At 36.2% G+C, this 18,502-nt stretch overlaps 1 protein-coding gene across 3 annotated transcripts in view; it reads left to right on the top strand.

Annotated features, from left to right (window-relative positions):
* The window catches only part of FBXL17 (F-box and leucine rich repeat protein 17), a 478,885-nt gene that overhangs the window by 136,948 nt on the left and 323,435 nt on the right, over positions 1-18,502 (top strand). For all 3 annotated transcript variants that reach the window (XM_060143363.1, XM_060143362.1, XM_060143364.1), the window contains one exon: positions 5,603-5,710. In XM_060143363.1, coding sequence (XP_059999346.1) covers positions 5,603-5,710 — 108 coding nt within the window. The remainder of the gene's footprint in view (positions 1-5,602; positions 5,711-18,502) is intronic.

Here is an 18,502-nt window from a genome sequence, read left to right as displayed (position 1 = left end):
CAGACTGACATGATCAGATTCGCACTTAAAAAGATCACTGTGGCTTGATGGGTGGAGAACAGATTTGCGGCCTCAAGAGTGGCAGAAAGAGGTCCAGTGTGCAAGCTATTGAAAATGTCCAGGAGAAGGAGGACATGTCTTGGACCATGGTGGTCTGTGGTATCAGTACAGATGGCAAAGAGATAGCCCCATGTATACCCAGGGTCATCTTCAGTACTAATATTTGGAGGGTCTAGTTAGTTGTGAATGTTAGATTTAGTTATGGGACTTTCTGGATTGATTTCATAAGACTCTTTAAGAGAACTTATTAAAAGTATATATTTCTGGGGCTTCCCTGGTGGTGCAGTGGTTGAAAGTCCGCCTGCCAATGCAGGGTACACGGGTTCGTGCCCCGGTCCAGGAATATCCCACATGCCGTGGAGCGGCTAGGCCCGTGAGCCATGGCCGCTGAGCCTGCACGTCCGGAGCCTGTGCTCCACAACGGGAGAGGCCACAACAGTGAGAGGCTCGCGTACAGCACAAAAAAAAAAAAAATATATATATATATATATATATATATTTCTGGGTCCTGAATTAGTAGGTTTGGGGTGAAGTCTAGAGAAAACTTTTTTTTCTGAGCAGGGTCACAAAATACTTTTATATTATTTAGGACACTCATGTAGGATTACACAGAACAATTCTTTGATGCCAGCAGTATAAAAATGTCCAAAGATTGCTCCACCTTTTTAGAGTTAGTACTACAAATTCCTTTCCTCCCCAGATATGCTAGCATCATTTCCAAAAGTTAATCTTTCAGTGCAGATTACAAAACCCTTTTCATTGACTCAGTCTTACTCTGATAAAGATAGATCTCTCCTCCCATGTTCCAAGAAAACTTTATCTTAAAATAAGAGTAAATTGCATCTCTTTATTTAGAATCCTGAAATTTTTGTAAAAGCTTCTCCCAACCTTATTTTCTTATTCTTTAATTTTAATCCTTTTTAGGTGAAAGTGCTTTCCTGGATTATCAGGTTCTACTTACGTGGTTTTATAATTCACTACCGTTAATCCAGCTTCCTCAACACCTCTGAATTAGACTACCCCAGCCCTCTCCTATGCTTTCCTCTTTTGGGAGGATTCTCAGGATATACAGGACTATCACGGCATTGGCAGCACACCTGGTCTACCTATAGGAGATGAAAAAAGTAATCAAGGGAAGCACTTCTCTTCAGGAAATTCTTTAAAAAGTAGACCTACTGTGCCTTGATCCTTTTCACTCTACTTCTCTGGGGCTACAAGGAGGGCCTTAAATTTGCTTTTGAGTGAAATTAGCACCATGAAATGAATCACAGCCTAGTGTGTATAAGTTAAAGGGCATGGGTTTCAAAACCTAAAAGACCAAAGTTTAAAGCCCCACTTTGCCACCTGCTAGTGATTTGATTTGGGGGAAGTCAATCTCTAATAGGCTTATTTTAGTCACCTGTTAAATGGGGATAATGTTGCCTCTCGAGGCTATTATGAGCATCTCCTGTGATGCATAGAGAGGACTTAGCTTGGCACACAGTAAGGCCTTAGTAAATGTAGCCATTTTATTATCTACTCTCTCTTAAACTCTTTGGCTACTAGTACCCCAAACCTCAACAGAGTGAGCTGTGTCCAGAGACTGAATCCCTAGATTCAACAATTTAAAAAAAAAATTTGTAAACAATAACTGTCCAAGCAAAATTAGTGACCCTGTACTGCTCACCTTCTGTTCTTTCTCTTTCTTCTAGCCCAGAATAGTTTAGTCATGTATGAACACTTCTAACACAGTGGCTATTACATTTGCCCCGTTTTAGAATTTTCTAGGCCTATTGTTTCTACCTCCTGGAGAGGTTTCTCTCTTGTAGCCACATTTGATCTCCCAAGAAATCACCCTCAAAGGATTTCTGAGTGCAGCTTTCGAGAGCTTATGAGAACTAACATTTTCCTTGTCCCTCTGCCCCCTGTGTTTCTGGTTTTCATTTGCTTAGGGTTTAGCAACTAGAGAAGGCCCCCTTAAGGTTCACAAATGGAAGCTCTACAGGAATCTTTGTGTGTGTTTATATTATTGAGGCTTTTCATGGTTCTTGTGACTCTGAAGGCACAATAGACATTCCCTATCACCAGGGCTTTTCCACCTTGTAACACTAAATGCACTTGCATGCTTTCCATGCCGCTATACAAGTATAGGCTGGCTTTTAGAATGCCAGCTTAAGGAGACGGTCTTCTCTACGTCTGTCATGTGAAGAGATGACACTATTGAATCTGAGGTTCATCGTCCTCTTTATCTCCATCACAGCTTTGACTAAAAGATCAAAATCTGCTTTGCAAGCTGATCTCATTCCCCCCTGATTTTCCGATACTACTTTCCAAATCCTGAGCCACATATCTCTTTGCATACGAATTCTTTTCTTCTGCCTGCTTTTCCCACAGTCTGTGAGTAAGTAAGATCCTTCAAAATCAAACCGTTACAGGTGTCTTTTCAACAAATAGCGCTGGGGCAATTCATATGCCAAAAAAAAAAAAGAACCTTTCACCTTACTTCACACTATTCACAAAAATCAACTCCAAGAGCACCATAGACCTAAATGTTAGAGCTAAGACCACCATTAAGGAAATGAAAAGACAAGGCACAGAATGGAAGAAAATATTTGTGAAACAAGAATCTGATAAAGGACTTGTATTCAAGTTATATAAAGAACGCTTACAACTTAAGAAGAAAACAACCCGATTTTGAAAATGTGTAAAAAATTAAGCTTATACTTATCACATGACTCAGTAATTCCACTCCTAGATATTTACACAAGAGAAATGAAACATCATGTCCATACCAAGACTTGTATGTGAATGATCACAGAAACATTATTTATCAAAGCTCCAAACTGGAAAAATTAAAATGTTTATCAACTGGTAAACAGATAAACAAAATGTAGTATAGTCCTACAGGGCAATTCTACTCAGCAATAAAATGAGCCAACTATTTATACATGTAACACCAAGGATGAATCTCAGAAACATTACACTAGTGAAAGGAGCTAGATACAAAAGACTACTTATGATAGAACTCTATATGAAATTTCTAGAAAAGGCAGGTATGGATGTGTAAAGCATGGTTGTCTAGCGGTGGGAGCTGTGATTGAACATATGGGCATAAGGGATAAAGGGAATTTTGGGGGTGGTACGATGCAAGTGTTCTACAACTGGATCCTGGTGTTGGTTGCACAACTGTTTAAGGCCTTTTATTAAGTCTCCTAAAACACATCTAAGCCTACCAAGAGTGTTTCTGTACTCCAAGGACTTACTCTGGTCTTGTTTGGCTTATAGGACTCTGTTGATGCTGGAGGCTCCTCCGAGCTCTCTTATTCTGATTCCTTGAGCTGAAAGAGAAAGGCCCACCAAGCACATGTTAATACCTTTTTTCTTCTCTCTGAAAGCTCTAACACCTTGGACTTGAGCTTTCTTGTGTCCTTAATCCTTATCTGAATTCCTCTTCCCCCTTTTGAAGATGGACCTAGGAGAGGCCTGATGTTAGAGTGAGATTAGGCAGGGTTATTTAACCAAATGGCCATAGTTATTTAACCTTTGTTCTCTCTCATCTTCCCCGCCCACCCCACTTTTTAATAGAAGTTTGTTTTCACTAAAGCTTCAGGCAGTTTTAGTGCCTTAAATATTCTTTGTTAACATAATGTTTCTAGAAAGCTGAGTGTCAGGAAGGCCCATTTTTAATTTATCAATGGCACCCTTACTCTTAATCTGCTGAAGCGTACTTTACTTTTGAGGGCAGAATTAATCTTTTATCAGACGTACCATGGATGCTGTTGGTTTCATTATTTTAGGAAAATGTTCTTGGGTTGTTTCAGAATTAATGCTACCCATATACATTTATTTTCCAATATCTATTCAGAAGAGATAAGGAAGATACAAAGTAAGAGTCACCCATATTAAATTTAATGCAAAGGAGATGCAAGTCACTGCTGTTTGAAAAACTAACAGTGGTGTTTAACTTGTTGATTTCATCTTGACTGTGAGGAAAGTGAATCTGAAATTAAGCCTATGATAGAGAATATTTGGACCTTCTTTAATAAGCTACAACTTTGTGGAACAGTGAAGAAAATGTTAGCACAATTATAAGAAGATAATTTTATACATGGAAAGTTTTTGGAGGTTGAGGGAGACAAAAAAGGAATTTCAGTCTGCCCTTTGTTTAAAGCAGGGCCATGTAGAAATGCCAAAAGCTGTCAGTGTAACTTCTTTGCAGCTCTGGGGCCTCAAGTTTTCACATCCCTAAGAGTCTCTTAGGGGCTTGTTAAAAATACAGATCCTTGGGCCACACCCCTTTTGGCTCTGAGATTTTACTAAACTCCTCAGGGGATTCTAATATGTATTACATTAGGTAAGGTTCTTCAGAGAATCGTAATTAGTATGAGGTGTGTGTGTGTGTGTGTGTGTGTGTGTGTGTGTGTGTAAAAGAGATTATTGTAAGGAATTGGCTCATGTCACTATGGAGGCTGAGAAGTCCCCAAATCGGCAATCTGGAGACCAAGGAAAGCTGATGGTGTACTTCTAGTCTGAGTGTGAATGCATAGGAACCAGGAGAGCCGATGATATAAGTTCCAGTCCAAGTTTGAGTCTAAAGGTAGGAAACTGGTGTCTCAACTTGAAGACAAGGCAGAGAGAGAGAAAGAGAGAGAGAGCGAGCAAATTTTCCTTCACTCAACCTTTTTGTTCCATTCAGACCTTCAATGGATTGGATGTGACTAAGGTTGAGTGGTCACCTTGGGGAGAGCAATCTGCTTTACACAGTCTACTGTGTAGATTAACATAAATGTTAATCTCATCCAGAAACACCCTCAGACATACCCAGAATAATGTTTAATCAAACATCTGGGTGCCTCGTGGTGTAGTCAGGGTGACACATAAAATTAACCATCACACCATCCAAATCTGAGGAATCTGAAGCAGTGAGGGGCAAAACCAGATTTCTTGGAAGAAACACTTATAGGGAGAAACCTTATAAAGAGACCATTGTTGCACTTTAGGAAGCAATTGTACAATTTCAGTTATAAAAGATGTCCAGACTAGGCAAATTCATAGTGACAGAAAGTTGCCAGGGGCTGGAGGCTGGAGTTGGAATAGGGGAGTGACTGCTAACGGGCATGGTGTTTCTTCTTGGGGTAAGGAACATGTTCTGGAATTAGATATTGGTGACGGTTGTACAACTTGTGAATATGCTAAAAACCACTTGAACTGTTCCTTTTGAAGGGGTGAATTTTGTAGTTTGTGAAGTGTATGTCAATAAAATATGTACATATCTACTGAGAGATGCGAAGAAGTGGAGGTAGATAGTGTTGACATCTCTGAGACATTTTCTGTGAAGAAGTAAACAAACATGGGGTGATAGAAAGGGATGTGGGGTTGAGGGAGGATTTAAAAAAAAAAAACCACAGGACATATTGCAGCATGTCTGTATATGGATTCAAATGATCCATTGGAAAGGGAAATATTAATGATGCAAGGTAAGGCAGAGGGAATTTGCAGTAGCCAAATCCTTAAATTCACTCACTGTAATGCCGCCTTGACTTTCTTCATGTCTCTTCCCTAGGTGACAGATCAATCGGTGAAAGCATTTGCTGAGCACTGTCCTGAACTTCAGTACGTTGGCTTCATGGGTTGTTCAGTTACTTCTAAAGGAGTCATTCATCTAACCAAGGTAGGAACCGTGGCTACATCTCCTTAGTTTTTCTGAGTATCATTCATATCAGTGCCCTAGCAATGTTATACGTACTTGAATGAGGACTACTCAGACCATTATAGACGTGTAAGTAGTGTTTGGTAAAATTAAAATCACTTTAAGGCAACAATACAAAATCTATCCTTTCTGAAATGGTACATTCATTTAAACAAGAAAGTTTTTTGCTTTTTCATTTGCTAATGACTATGAAATATATACATTAAAGAAACTGATATATATGACAAAACATATTGAGATGTTAATTTATTGTGTTAGAAGATATTTTGATGAAAGTGTTCACTGGTCACATATCATTAGATCTTCTGAGCATTTGGCTTTTAAGAAGTGAATATGGTCAGTGCATATGATTAAGCTGAGTATGTAACGTGAAAAGAGAAGCAAATGTATGTCAAAAATTAACTTTATAGTTCAGAGAGTTTACTTGTATACCAAATATATGAAATCTCATATTTTAGCAATAATGAAAATACCAGTTCCTTTGTAATCTCTCCCTTTCAATGTGTCATCTCTGCTGTTTTTCAGAGTTCTAAAATAATTAGAAGCTAATTCTTATATACATGCTTTAGAAAACTGGTTACTATAAAATTTACTTGTGTGTTATCTGAAATTTGTCAGGTCTCTTCAAGCTTACAGCTTAGCGGGATATAATGTTTTTCTTTCTTCCTAGGAAAAGAGCAAATGTTTACGAGTTACCTAGAACAATGGCAATAAGGCCCAGTGGATAGGAGTCTGGGCTCTGTTGTCAGCTCCTGTTTGAATCTTGGCTCTGCCATTTATTACCTAAGTGAGCAAATTATTTTTCAGGGAATTAATTGAAGTAATATATGCAAGATGCTTGCCTCAGTATCGAAACCACAGTAAGTGCTAAGTAAACTTTAGCTACTATTATTAAAATAGGTGCTACAATATCTAAATTGCTGGAAAATCAGAGCAAACTTTGAAAAAAAAATCAAATCACTGTTCTGGTCTAGTGTATCTGAAACAGAGCCTGTGGTTGTTCTGTGTCTTAAATGACTGATCAGCTTTAATTATATTTTGAGGATCAGAACCTAAAGCCAGCAGAGAGGACAGGCACGTTATTCTCTCTTATTGCTGTATCAAAACATCTCAGTGTAACCAAGACCATATGTAACCATAATTTTTTATTCATTTTCTATAACCTTGGCCTGAACATTTTGGTAGATGAGTATTTTTCTCGTCACATCTAATGCTGTTTATGGTGTAGAGTAGAAATGCCTTTGGATGAACAGCTTGTGCACAACAAGGGTTATAATGACCGTATGTGGGCTTTTTACGATCACTTGAAATTGTACTCATTAAAGACAAAACAAGACTTATTAGATCAGTAAGTGCTTCCCTGAGCATTTTGAGATGGCCAAAAATTATTGTACACTGGTACTTAAAAGATCAGAATTATTTTCTTTGACAAAATAGTAGCGATAGCAAATGTCAGCTTTGGAAGGCTTAATTTGCTGAGAAGATTATTGTGAAGATTCTATACCAGGATTGGTGTTTTGGCCTATTAGCAGTCAGAATCTACTGGATTCATATCAAAGCTGGTCCACAGCGTTTTAGGAGCATCTTTCTTGCTCAGCACAGTATTTGTTTTGATGAGAAGACTGGTTTGTGGCATAATATTGCTTAGTTTCATGGATTCGAGTAAAGGCAAGATAGCATTTTAAACATGTATAACTTTTGCGAAGCTATTTTGGTTATCTTATCTCTTGAAAACCAAGGGTAGAACTCAAGTTTTAATAAAATAAAAGCTTTTTTGTTAAAATATTTGCATTCTGACAGTATTTTTCTACTAAGACATTATACAAAATATAATTTACATTCACAAAATGTTTGTAAATATATAAGTGTTCCTAGAAAGTTGTGTTACCCTTATTATAATCATGGTATATAGCTCTAAATAATTTATTATCAACATGGTATGTAATTCTTAAATAAATGATTAGGGAGATATGAGATGCAGAGTGTTGAGAGTTACTGGTATAAATACATTTAATTTTATATGATTTAGAAAATCTCTCCAAGTTATTACTTTACTAAGTCTCTGGCTCTAAGTTTGCTACTAGAAGCAGGTGCCACAAAATCCCTGTGCCTTAGTTTCCTCCTGTGAAGAGATGTGCCTGTATTAGGTGATCTATCTCTAGAGTTTCTTACAGCCAGACAAATCTCTGAATTTGAGTCATTGGCCTGGACGGGACTGTGAGTGGCTGTCACTGAAACTAAGGAATGTCAAGTCTTTAGTAAGTTAGAAAGGAAAATTGGGGATTTGTGACATCTTAGATTGTTAAATCAAGGGCAAGAAGACAGAAGATTGGGAATAAATGGAAGAATATTGATATTCTATTACTGTGGTCTCGTGGACTTAATTTTACTTTGATGCTCTCAGTCTTGGCTGGACTCTATTTATTGGTGACACACCCTTAGTCTTCAGATAGATTCTGCTAATATCAAGCGATATTGAAGTAAGCGGCCTTCCTTCTAAGCTGCTGTGACTATGTAAATGAGAGTCCAGAAGTAGCCAAGACTGAATGCCCACAGGTGGAAAAGATAAAGTCAGCTTTACCAGAGTGGGTTTGGAAGCAATGATAAGAACTTTTGAGGTCTCTAACAGTTGAGAATGTTAATGACTTGTATCCGGCAGAATTGAGCTTCCTCCAACACAGGTGTGTTCTTTTCACTGCCATGTACCTATTTATAAATGTAAAATATTTCTATCTTGTACTTTTGCTCTCCTTCCCACTTTTCAAAAACAAGTTCAGCAAATGCAAATGTATAGTTAACCCCTAGTGACTAGACTGTAGTGCCTAAATATCATTTGCCACATTAAGGACTAATAGGAACATGTCAAAGGACCCAAAAGCCAACATGAAGTGCCTCTCACTGGCCTAAGCTGGAATACGTTGAGCATCAAAAAGGAAAATGGCTGAAATGGATTAAAACAAATGTATAAAAGTCATGAGTTTACAATGATCTATTAAAAAAACAAAACAGAACTGGATTTCTTCTTCCAGTTAAGATGGAGTAGTGGGGACCAGATTTACTCTCTTCCCTGAAACAACCTAGAAAAACTGATAAAATATATGAAACAATGGTCTTCAAGACACTGGATATCAGACAACCAAGGACAGTGATCCATGAGATCTAAGAAACAAACAAGAGAAGCCCTTTGCTTGCCTTCGTCTAATATGTTGGAAGAGTTTCCAGCTTGTAGCACAGAGAGGGATAACCCAGGCAAAACTCAGCAGACTGTCTGAGTTGAGACAGAACCGAAAGTCCAGGGAGACCAGGATAGCCAGAATTCAGAGGACAGAGTACCAGAGTGGAGAAAACTTGCATAGAAAACCCCAGAGATTGGAGTATGCTCTTCCTTCCTTGCTCATCCAGTCCTAAATAACCCATGAGTAAAGAAGAAATCAAAAGAGAAATTAGAAAGTATTTTGAACTGAATGAGAATGAAAACACAACACATCAGATTTAGTGTGATGCTACTAAAGTATTTACTTTAAATACCACCAAACACCTGTATAAAAAAAAAAGTCTCTAATCAACGACCTTATCTTCTGCCTTATGAAACTTGAAAAAAGAAAAGCAAATTAAACTCAAAGTAAGCAGAGGAAAGGAAATTATAAAGATCAAAGTGGATATCAATGAAATGGAAAACAAAAAAAAGAGAAAATTAATGAAATTAAAGGTTGGTTCTTCGATAAACTCGATAAATCTCTATTGAGACTACTTAAAAGAGAGAGAGAGAGAAATTGCCAATACCATGACTCAGAGGAGTAACATAGCTACAGATTCTCCAGATATTAAAAGGATAACAAGCGAATATTATGGACATCTTTATGCCTCTAAATTCAACAAGTTAGATGAAATGGAAAATTTATTTGAAAGATGCAAATTTCCAAAGCTCACTGAAGAAGAAATAGATTACTTGAATACCTCTATATCTCTTAAAGAAATTACGTCTGTTGTTAAAAACCTTCCCTCCAATGATACTCTATGCCTAGATTGCTTCATTGGTGAATTCTACCAAATATCTGATATATTTTAAAAACTTTATCAGTAAGAGATACATACTTGAGTATTTACTAGTGAAATGACACAATGTTAGGGATTTGCATTAAAATATTACAAAGGGATAAAAAGAAAAGAAAGTGGATAGGCCACTAAAGGAGACAAAAATGGCAAAATATAGATAATTGAGCTGGGCTATAGGACATGGCGGTTCATTATATTATTCTCATTACTTATATTTGAAAATTTCCATAATAATAAAAAAACTTTTAAGGGGTTAAAAATGTTGCTATTAATATAACATGATAAAATCATACTATTCAATAGCATGCTTTTTGAGAATGCATAATACCATGGAAAATGCTCAGGATAATAATTAATAATCATATACATTAATATATAATATTAATTTAAAATCAGTTGAACAGATAAGCCAGTGGAATCTGAAATGTCAAAGTGACACATTATTTTTACGTATAGTTGGAGTGCAAACCTCAGAAATGCTGTGGGTTCATGAGTTTAATGCCACAGATCCATTGTGAATTGACTTAGATCAGTTCAAATGATTTCTACCAGTAGTCAGGAAGATGCTATTTTATATGACTATTAAGGATGATGGTGAAGAATTTTTGACAAAATGTTCGTTTTCATTATATGCTATATAAAAATTTATATTTGTCATAACTTAAGATTGTTGATAAATTTAAAAGTTGTGTTTATTAATTAATGATATAATTCTGATGATATCTTAATTAATAATATTAATTCTGGTGATACCTTAGATCTTATTGTTGCTTCAGTTTTTCAGTTTATAAACATGAACTGAATTCTTAGGATGTGTCAGATATGGGTATGTTTGTTTTTGTTTTTAAATAGAGGTTTTTTTTTTTTTGAAGGTAACAGCTAAAAAAATGCCCAAAGTTCAGATATTTTCTTGGACCATATCATATTAAAGAACTTTTTTAAAAACACATATTTTAAAAGTGCTTATGGCTGAAAATATGAAATATTTTCTAAAGAAAAACAAAATTGATTTTTTTCAGTCAATTTAACATAAGTAAGTGAAAGAATGTTCATTCATGCAGCTAACTCAATTTTCATCTTCGTTTTCATGTTTATTCAGAGACTAGAAATGAAAGATAAACTTTCTTGTCTTTCAAATTTCCAAACAACAGATCAGTTTAGAATGTCTTATTCTAAAGACAGAACATATTATTTTGCTACTTTAGGGTTGTTTTAGCTGTTAAGTTGTAGATTATCATTTCATTTGTTTCTGATTAATTATAGGTACTTGAGTGATATTTTAAGATGTGGCAAGTGTGTGTTCTTAAGTTCATTCAGCTCTGAAATATTCCCTAGTGAGTATGACCAGTGAGGACTCTGAAGAGGTATTTGTAGGATGACTGTGCGTTTGGTTCTTTTTAGCTTTCCGGGAGTTAAGAGTTGAGCCAAAAATCAGGTGTTGAGAATTTAGGCGCTGATTCTCTAGGCCTGGTGTGATCCATTAATAGATTTTTTTCTTTGAAGTTCACAACAGAGAGCAAACTGCTTACTGCTGTCATCAAAGCTAATAGGATGACTGCTGCTATTGTATGACCTAGGGCAAATCACCTAATCTCTTAGCCTCAGTTTTCTCATCTGTAAAATGAGGATAATAATAACATCTATCTATCTCTCAGGTTTTAGAGGAAGAGTGCTTGGCACATACTAAAGCAGCATTTGAAAAATAGTATATATAAATAAATTGATTAATTAGAAAAATATTCGTCATTATGTATAAAAGCTTCTTATAACTCTTAAGTCCTAATCCATTCATATTCTTTTATTAAAATAAAAATGAAAAATAATTTTCATGAAAATAAATCTTAGTTAAAAACTTTATGACCCTTCTTTCTACCTGAGTGCCAAGGCTGAATGTTAAGATTAAAAACTGTTTGTCTGCTCTTCATGGTTTTGTTTTGTTTTTTTCCCCTTTAATACACTGAACAACTAAAATAATATTTTAAATAAAATCATTAAAAAAATTCCTACCATAGCAATATACTGAATCAGAGGAATACACTTTTGTACCTTATTTTTTCATTTTTTTATAGAAATACAGTGGATTTACATTGTTGCATTAATTTCTGCTGAACAGCAAAGTGATTCAGTTTTACATATATATACATTCTTTTTTGTAAATATTCATTTCCATTATGGTTTATCACAATATTGAATATAGTTCTGTGTGCTATACAGTAGGACCTTGTTGTTGATCCATTCTATGTATAATTAGTTTGCATCTGCTAACCCCAAACTCCCAATCCTTCCCTTCCCCACCCCACCTCCCCCTTGGCAACTACAAGTCTCTTCTCTATGTCTGTGATTCTGTTTCTGTTTCATAGAAGTTCATTTGTGTCATATTTTAGATTCCATCTATAAGTGATATCATATGGTATTTATCCTTCTCTTTCTGACTTACTTAGTATGATAATCTCTAGGTCCATCCATGTTGCTGCAAATGGCATTATTTCATTCTTTTTTATGGCTGAGTAATATTCCATTGTATCTATATACCACGTCTTCTTTATCCATTCATCTGTTGTTGGACATTTAGGTTGTTTCCAAGTCTTGGCTATTGTGAATAGTGCTGCTATGAACATAGGGGTGCATGTATCTTTTTGAATTACATTTTTGTCCAGATATATGCCCAAGAGTGGGATTGCTGGATCATATGGCACCTCTACTTTTAGTTTTTAAGGAACCTCTATACTGTTCTCCATAGTGGTTGTACTAATTTACATTCCCACCAACAGTGTAGGAGGGTCCCCTTTTCTCCACACCCTCTCCAACATTTGTTCTTTGTAGACTTCTTAACAATGGCCATTCTGACCAGTGTGAGGTATGTTGTACCTTATTGTTATTGCACAAATTAGTGACTTTGATTTTTAGTTTTCTAAATTAGTATAGGCAGTGTCTACGTAAGCTGTGGCAATTTATCACATTTTTTTTCATTCTGTTAAGTCAGTAGTATCTATTCAGTGAGGCTACTCTTTTTATATTTTACAACTCTATTACTCCTACTCTAGTTGTAATGTATATTTGTTCTACATTTTCATTTCCGCAACTACAGCAGCAGGATGTATCAATGTGACACTAGTAAAATAAATGAATTCATCTTTCAAATGACTCAGTTTGTGAAAGTCCTAACAAAGTAAAATGAACAAATGAATTTCTTTGTTGCATCTATCCTTTGATAAAATGGTTGCTTCAGGCTCTACTATAAATATATAAATACAAAATGAGGAAAGCTGGCTATATTTTTTGAAAGGGCTTTTCCTGGATCTTGGCTTTATACTTTAAATATTATTTTACTTTGCTTATGTTATCCTCAGTTCACTCCTTGAATTTTTATCACACACTTGTTCGTAAATTATGGTTTTCGTTGCCAGTATTCTTGTAGAAAAGGATTTCAACTTTATTTATCTGGTCTGTAACACATGAGGTCAGTCTTTATCCAAGAAAGATATTAGGAGACACTGCTTTCAAGCTCTTTTTGGCTTTCAGATTCATTCACACTGTGTTGTAACAGAAATTTTATTTAAGGATCAGTGTGAATCTGCTTCATTCAATCTTGTGGTTTATACATAAATGCATAGTTATATCAGGCACGGATGGGGTCACATCTCTAAATTGACAGAATAGACTACCTGAATTAGAGAAACCAGATCTGGGGCTTAATGAGAATACGTTATAATGAAACTTAATGAGGAGATATACTACTGAGGGAAAGTAAAGCAGATCTCATTTATTAATTAATTTTTTTATTGAAGTAAAGTTAATTTACAATGTGTTAGTTTCAAGTGTACAGCAAAGTGATTCAGTTATCATTTATTAATTTAAAATAAACATTTACTGAGAATTACAGAGTTAGAGTCCAATTAATTTGAAAACATATTCAACTGATTAAAACATTGACAGTTATATTCACTTAATAGTTTTGAACATTTATAAAATATTTAACGGTGTTTTATTATCAACTAATTCAACTGTCTTATTTAAACACTATTTTCACTGCCCCTGGGCAGGTCCTGTTAGCCACAGGGAAATGCTTGCATATGTACATATTATATATTCATTTATACACAAACACAGTACATGCCCACACTGTGCCAATCATTAACCATAGAGAATCCAAATTATCAGATTTTTCTTTACAATTTTGTTTAACATTGTGCAGTGTTTATAACGATGGCCTAAGGGGCTCCTGAATACTGAGGGGAAGAAAAATTACGTTGCATCTTTATTGGAGTCACATTCTTTGAAAACAGGGTATTCATTTCCATGGTAACTCTGTATTAGTCAAAAGTTATCTATGTAACAGCAGAGGTGTGTTCTAAAATTTTATCTTGGAACCTCAGTATTTAACCAGAATTTGGGTCTACATAATATTACTCATTATTTTCCATAATAATTTTTGGAATAGAGTTTGGTTGTGAGCTCCCTCTTCTCCTGGCACACTGGCCCAATAATAGAGTCCCATAGCGTCTACTGACTAAAGGCAGTTGAGCTCTTCGTATGTTTGCTCTCCAGCCCAGAGGTATCACAAGTATTTACACAAAAGCTGTTGATCACAGTGTACTTACAAAACCATCAGGAACATAGCTGCTTCCCCTACAGTAGACTTCCTTTCAATTGATTGTATCCCAGTGGGATGATTGGCCATCAACATTTTTTTCCAAGAAAAAAGGTGCCCACTGGAACTTTCTCTGTTATATTCATTAGTGGAAATGCTTGGTTATTATGTTTGATCAGAGGTACTTTTCAACATGCAATTGGCTATCAATTTTTGATCTTTAAAAATGAAGCAATACCCCTGTGCCTGAGAAAGCAGAAAGCAGAAAGCAGCTCAGGATACTTTTACAGCTTTCATCTAGCTCAAAGGAGAAGAAGTTTATTAGCACCCTGGGTTTCTCAGACAAGGTGTGGGGAATGCTCTGGCAGTTTTTCCTTTTTCTGGGTTGTGATAATGAACTCTCATTAGATTGACTACTTCTTTTCATTTTGGAATCTGGCTCCCCCTTCCCCTTTCTTTCCTTTTGCTTTGTGCTGGTCCTAGGTCTGTTTGCCCTCACATCCTTTCTTCTCTCTAAGCATGCTCTTATATATCATAGGAGGCTTCCCCCTGCAGGCTGCATTTAGTGGGAGGCAGGAAGGCAAAGGGAGGGAGACAGTCTGGTATTTCTCAACCTCCCTGTCTGTCTCAGGTAACATTTCTGGCAACAGCTTCATCTCCATGGTTCCAGCCCTGGACAGACCTCCTGCAGCTCCAGCTTGTATTGGAAGACCAGGCCTGTGGCCATGAACACTGAGTCTTCTTTCTGTCTCCCTAGCCTTAGGGTGTTTGTGGCCTCCTGCTGCTGCTAAATCTGTGGCTTACGTTAGTCTCTCCAGTTTGTCTTCTCACCTTCTACTTCATCAGAATAACCACTTTCCTTAATGAAATTCCCTTTGTGTAATTTAATAAATGCTTATGGTGGTTTCTGTTTTCCTGGTTAGATCCTAATACATATTCCTTTTTGCGTCATTCAGGGTTTCTTATGTGAGAGCACATCTAAGAGAATAGAGCTGATATTTATTTCCCCTTAGAAAGTCTTGTAACAATGTGGATCAAGCACAAAGCAGAGAATTGCACATACTATAACATTTAAATTAGACTTGACCATTCCTTAGACACTCTCTAGCCATACTTTGGTCTTGGATCTAGAAAAGCTATAACTAGAGAGGTAGAGGAAGCTAGCTATGTGGTAATTAGGAATAATGAAGCTACAAGGCTGTGGTGATTCCCAAGAATAGGATAGAGGGCTAGGTGCTTAATTATAAAAGAATAGGGTTTTTTTTGTTTTAGTTTTTTTGGTGGTACGCGGGCCTCTCACTGTTGTGGCCTCTCCTGTTGCGGAGCACAGGGTCCGGACGCGCAGGCTCAGCGGCGATGGCTCATGGGCCCAGCCGCTCTGCGGCATGTGGGATCTTCCCAGACCGGGGCATGAACCCGTGTCCCCTGCATCGGCAGGCGGACTCTCAACCACTGTGCCACCAGGGAAGCCCAAAGAATAGGTTTTATACATGACCCTAGAAAGAGTAAAATTTAAATGTTTCTCAGTGCTGTAATGTATAATGTCAATTCACAGAGGCAAATGTAAAGAAAAATATTTGACTAAATTAGTTAATTGCCGTGAACTAGTTATTTGAGTTATCGATTATTAGTTACCAGTTAATTTAAGTTATATCTTGGATGGTTTTGACTGACAAGTAAAAAGTAACATGCTTGGCTTCCCTGGTGGCGCAGTGTGAGAGTCTGCCTGCGGATGCAGGGGACACGGGTTCGTGCCCCGGTCCGGGAATATCCCACATGCTGCGGAGCGGCTGGGCCTGTGAGCCATGGCCGCTGAGCCTGTGCGTCGGGAGCCTGTGCTCCGCAACAAGTAACATACTATCATGTCAGTACATCTGTTTATTTTTTAATTTTCAAAAATCTTGGTCATGCTTTTTGTTGATGTGAGAAGGTATAAGTGACCCCAAAGTACATAATATTAAAGTAAATCATAAATTTTGATATTTAAAGTTAGCTATATACTAGATATTGTTATTTAAATTTTCATTTCAATTAGTTGAAGCTTTTCAACTCATAGATGGAAGAAACTGGTTGAGAGAACAGAATTAGTTCTTTGTATCAGAAAGTAGTGCTTTAATATATAAATCAAGGTTATATAATTTTTACACTTCATTTTTGAAAAATTTGCATTTTTTAATAATAATGTAGTTTCATGTTCTATGTTACTTAAAATCAAGGAAAACTTCATAAAGACCTTCTTTCTGAGTGCTATTTCTTATTGGTATCTGATATACTGCCTATAGCATAGTCATTAACCTAGAATTTTAGATCATTTACTTCCAGCTCTTAACATTGAGTATGATTTGTCAATTCCAAATTCAAATACATTGTAAACCAAATGCTGTTGCTTCTTGGAACTGCTTTTGAAGGACAAAGGTAAAACTAAGTAAAACAAATGGGACCTGATTCAGTGTTTTGTAGAGTTCCTGACTTGGATTTTGAGTATGAATCCTTACATGCTCTTTAAAAAGTTTGAGTTTTCTAAGATTTTTCTCACCTGGAAAGTGTTCATTCTTTTATCATTATAGGTGATTGTTGCACTTACGTAGTATCAAGTATAATGCCAGAAATGAAGATTGTGGAAGAAATAGTATTTTTTCCAAACGTGCATCCTGATTTTTTTCTTTCTCGCTAGTAAGGGTGATCTGATTGATTCATTTTTAGATTGTTAATATCAGACTTATTAATATTTAGATTAATAATATCAATGAATTGTTAATTCATTTTAGATTGTTAATAAAAGTATTAGATTGTTAATACCAACTAGAAGGGGTATTTGAGGCTTTATTTGGGGACTTCAGGAGGGAGGGTAGGGGGGCAGAGTTACATATACATTTTGGAATGTTTCTTCTCATAAAACTGGCTTGGAGATTGAGAGAAGAGAAAGCTAATGGATGCCTAGGTTAGCTGTTTTCTTCCTGAATGACTCAGGGCGCTCCAGACCTATGGGGTAAGCCTCAGAGAGAAGCTGCAGGTACCTACTGAAGGGGCCTCATGCTGTTCCTCTGTGAACAGTACCTGGTCACAGATTAGCAAGACTAATGTCTGAAATTAAGTTTTGGGCCTCTTTCACTCTGAACTTTGACTTTAGTCTAAGACTCAGAAATGAGAGTGTAAGCCCAAGAGATTTTCCATGTGAAGGTGAATATTCTAAACCAGAAAGAAAGAAATAAAAGGCACTTCATTTTAGAGAGTAGGTATATCATTTCTGTAACATTTTTTGAATGCCGGAAAATGACAATATATGCCAGAGTATTTTTAATTAAAAATCATTAATGTCATTTCTTTGTTTTTCAGTTTCATACATTTAGAAATAAAGAATGGAATAATTTGGCTGTTTGACTTTAATAGTATAATATCAAGAGGTCAATGTACAGGTCACTTGGCTTAGATATGATAAGCTTTTGTCTTGGGCTAATGGCATTTCAGTTATTTTACTACTTTTAAAAATAAGGTCGTAAAACTTTTATTTGGAATATATTTCCAAAACTTTTGACACATTGAAGTGTGATAAGTGGATTCAGGTGACTGAAGTGGGTTCAAAATTCCATGAATTGTCTTTTTTAAAAAAACAGATCTGTGAACTTGGTATGAGGAAATGAAAGAGAAGTATACAACCAGTCCAATTAGACAAAGTAATCTTTCCTTGCATGCTTCACATTTGACTTAATTTATCCTTACTTTATTTAAGCTTTGATTTTTTTCTTATTTAAGTCAAACGGTATGAATGTTTTATTTTTTAACTGAGGAGAAATTCTTTTTCTTAGCTCCTGCTAGGTAAAAAAGTGACAGGGCTGCTTAGTGCTGCTAACTTTAAGTGCTGTTTGTAGTCTGTTATGAGCTCTAGAAATCTTCTATGGAGAAAAGAAAGGGATTTGGTAGAAAGAAGTCCTAGAAAAAAGTCAATTAGAGACTGTGCTGCCTGCCAGAGTGGAAGAGGAGGAGCGGAGCATCCATTCTGATTTGTTGCACAAAGAAAACAGGAAGCCAGTTAACAAATATGCACATTTCTGCAGCAGAAGACAGTGATTAAAATTTTTGGTGGCTTCCCTGGTGGCGCAGTGGTT

Source organism: Lagenorhynchus albirostris, chromosome 3 (assembly GCF_949774975.1).
Source record: "Lagenorhynchus albirostris chromosome 3, mLagAlb1.1, whole genome shotgun sequence".
In the NCBI taxonomy this organism is placed as follows: Eukaryota; Metazoa; Chordata; class Mammalia; order Artiodactyla; family Delphinidae; genus Lagenorhynchus; species Lagenorhynchus albirostris.
This window is presented reverse-complemented; position numbering and strand designations above follow the sequence as displayed.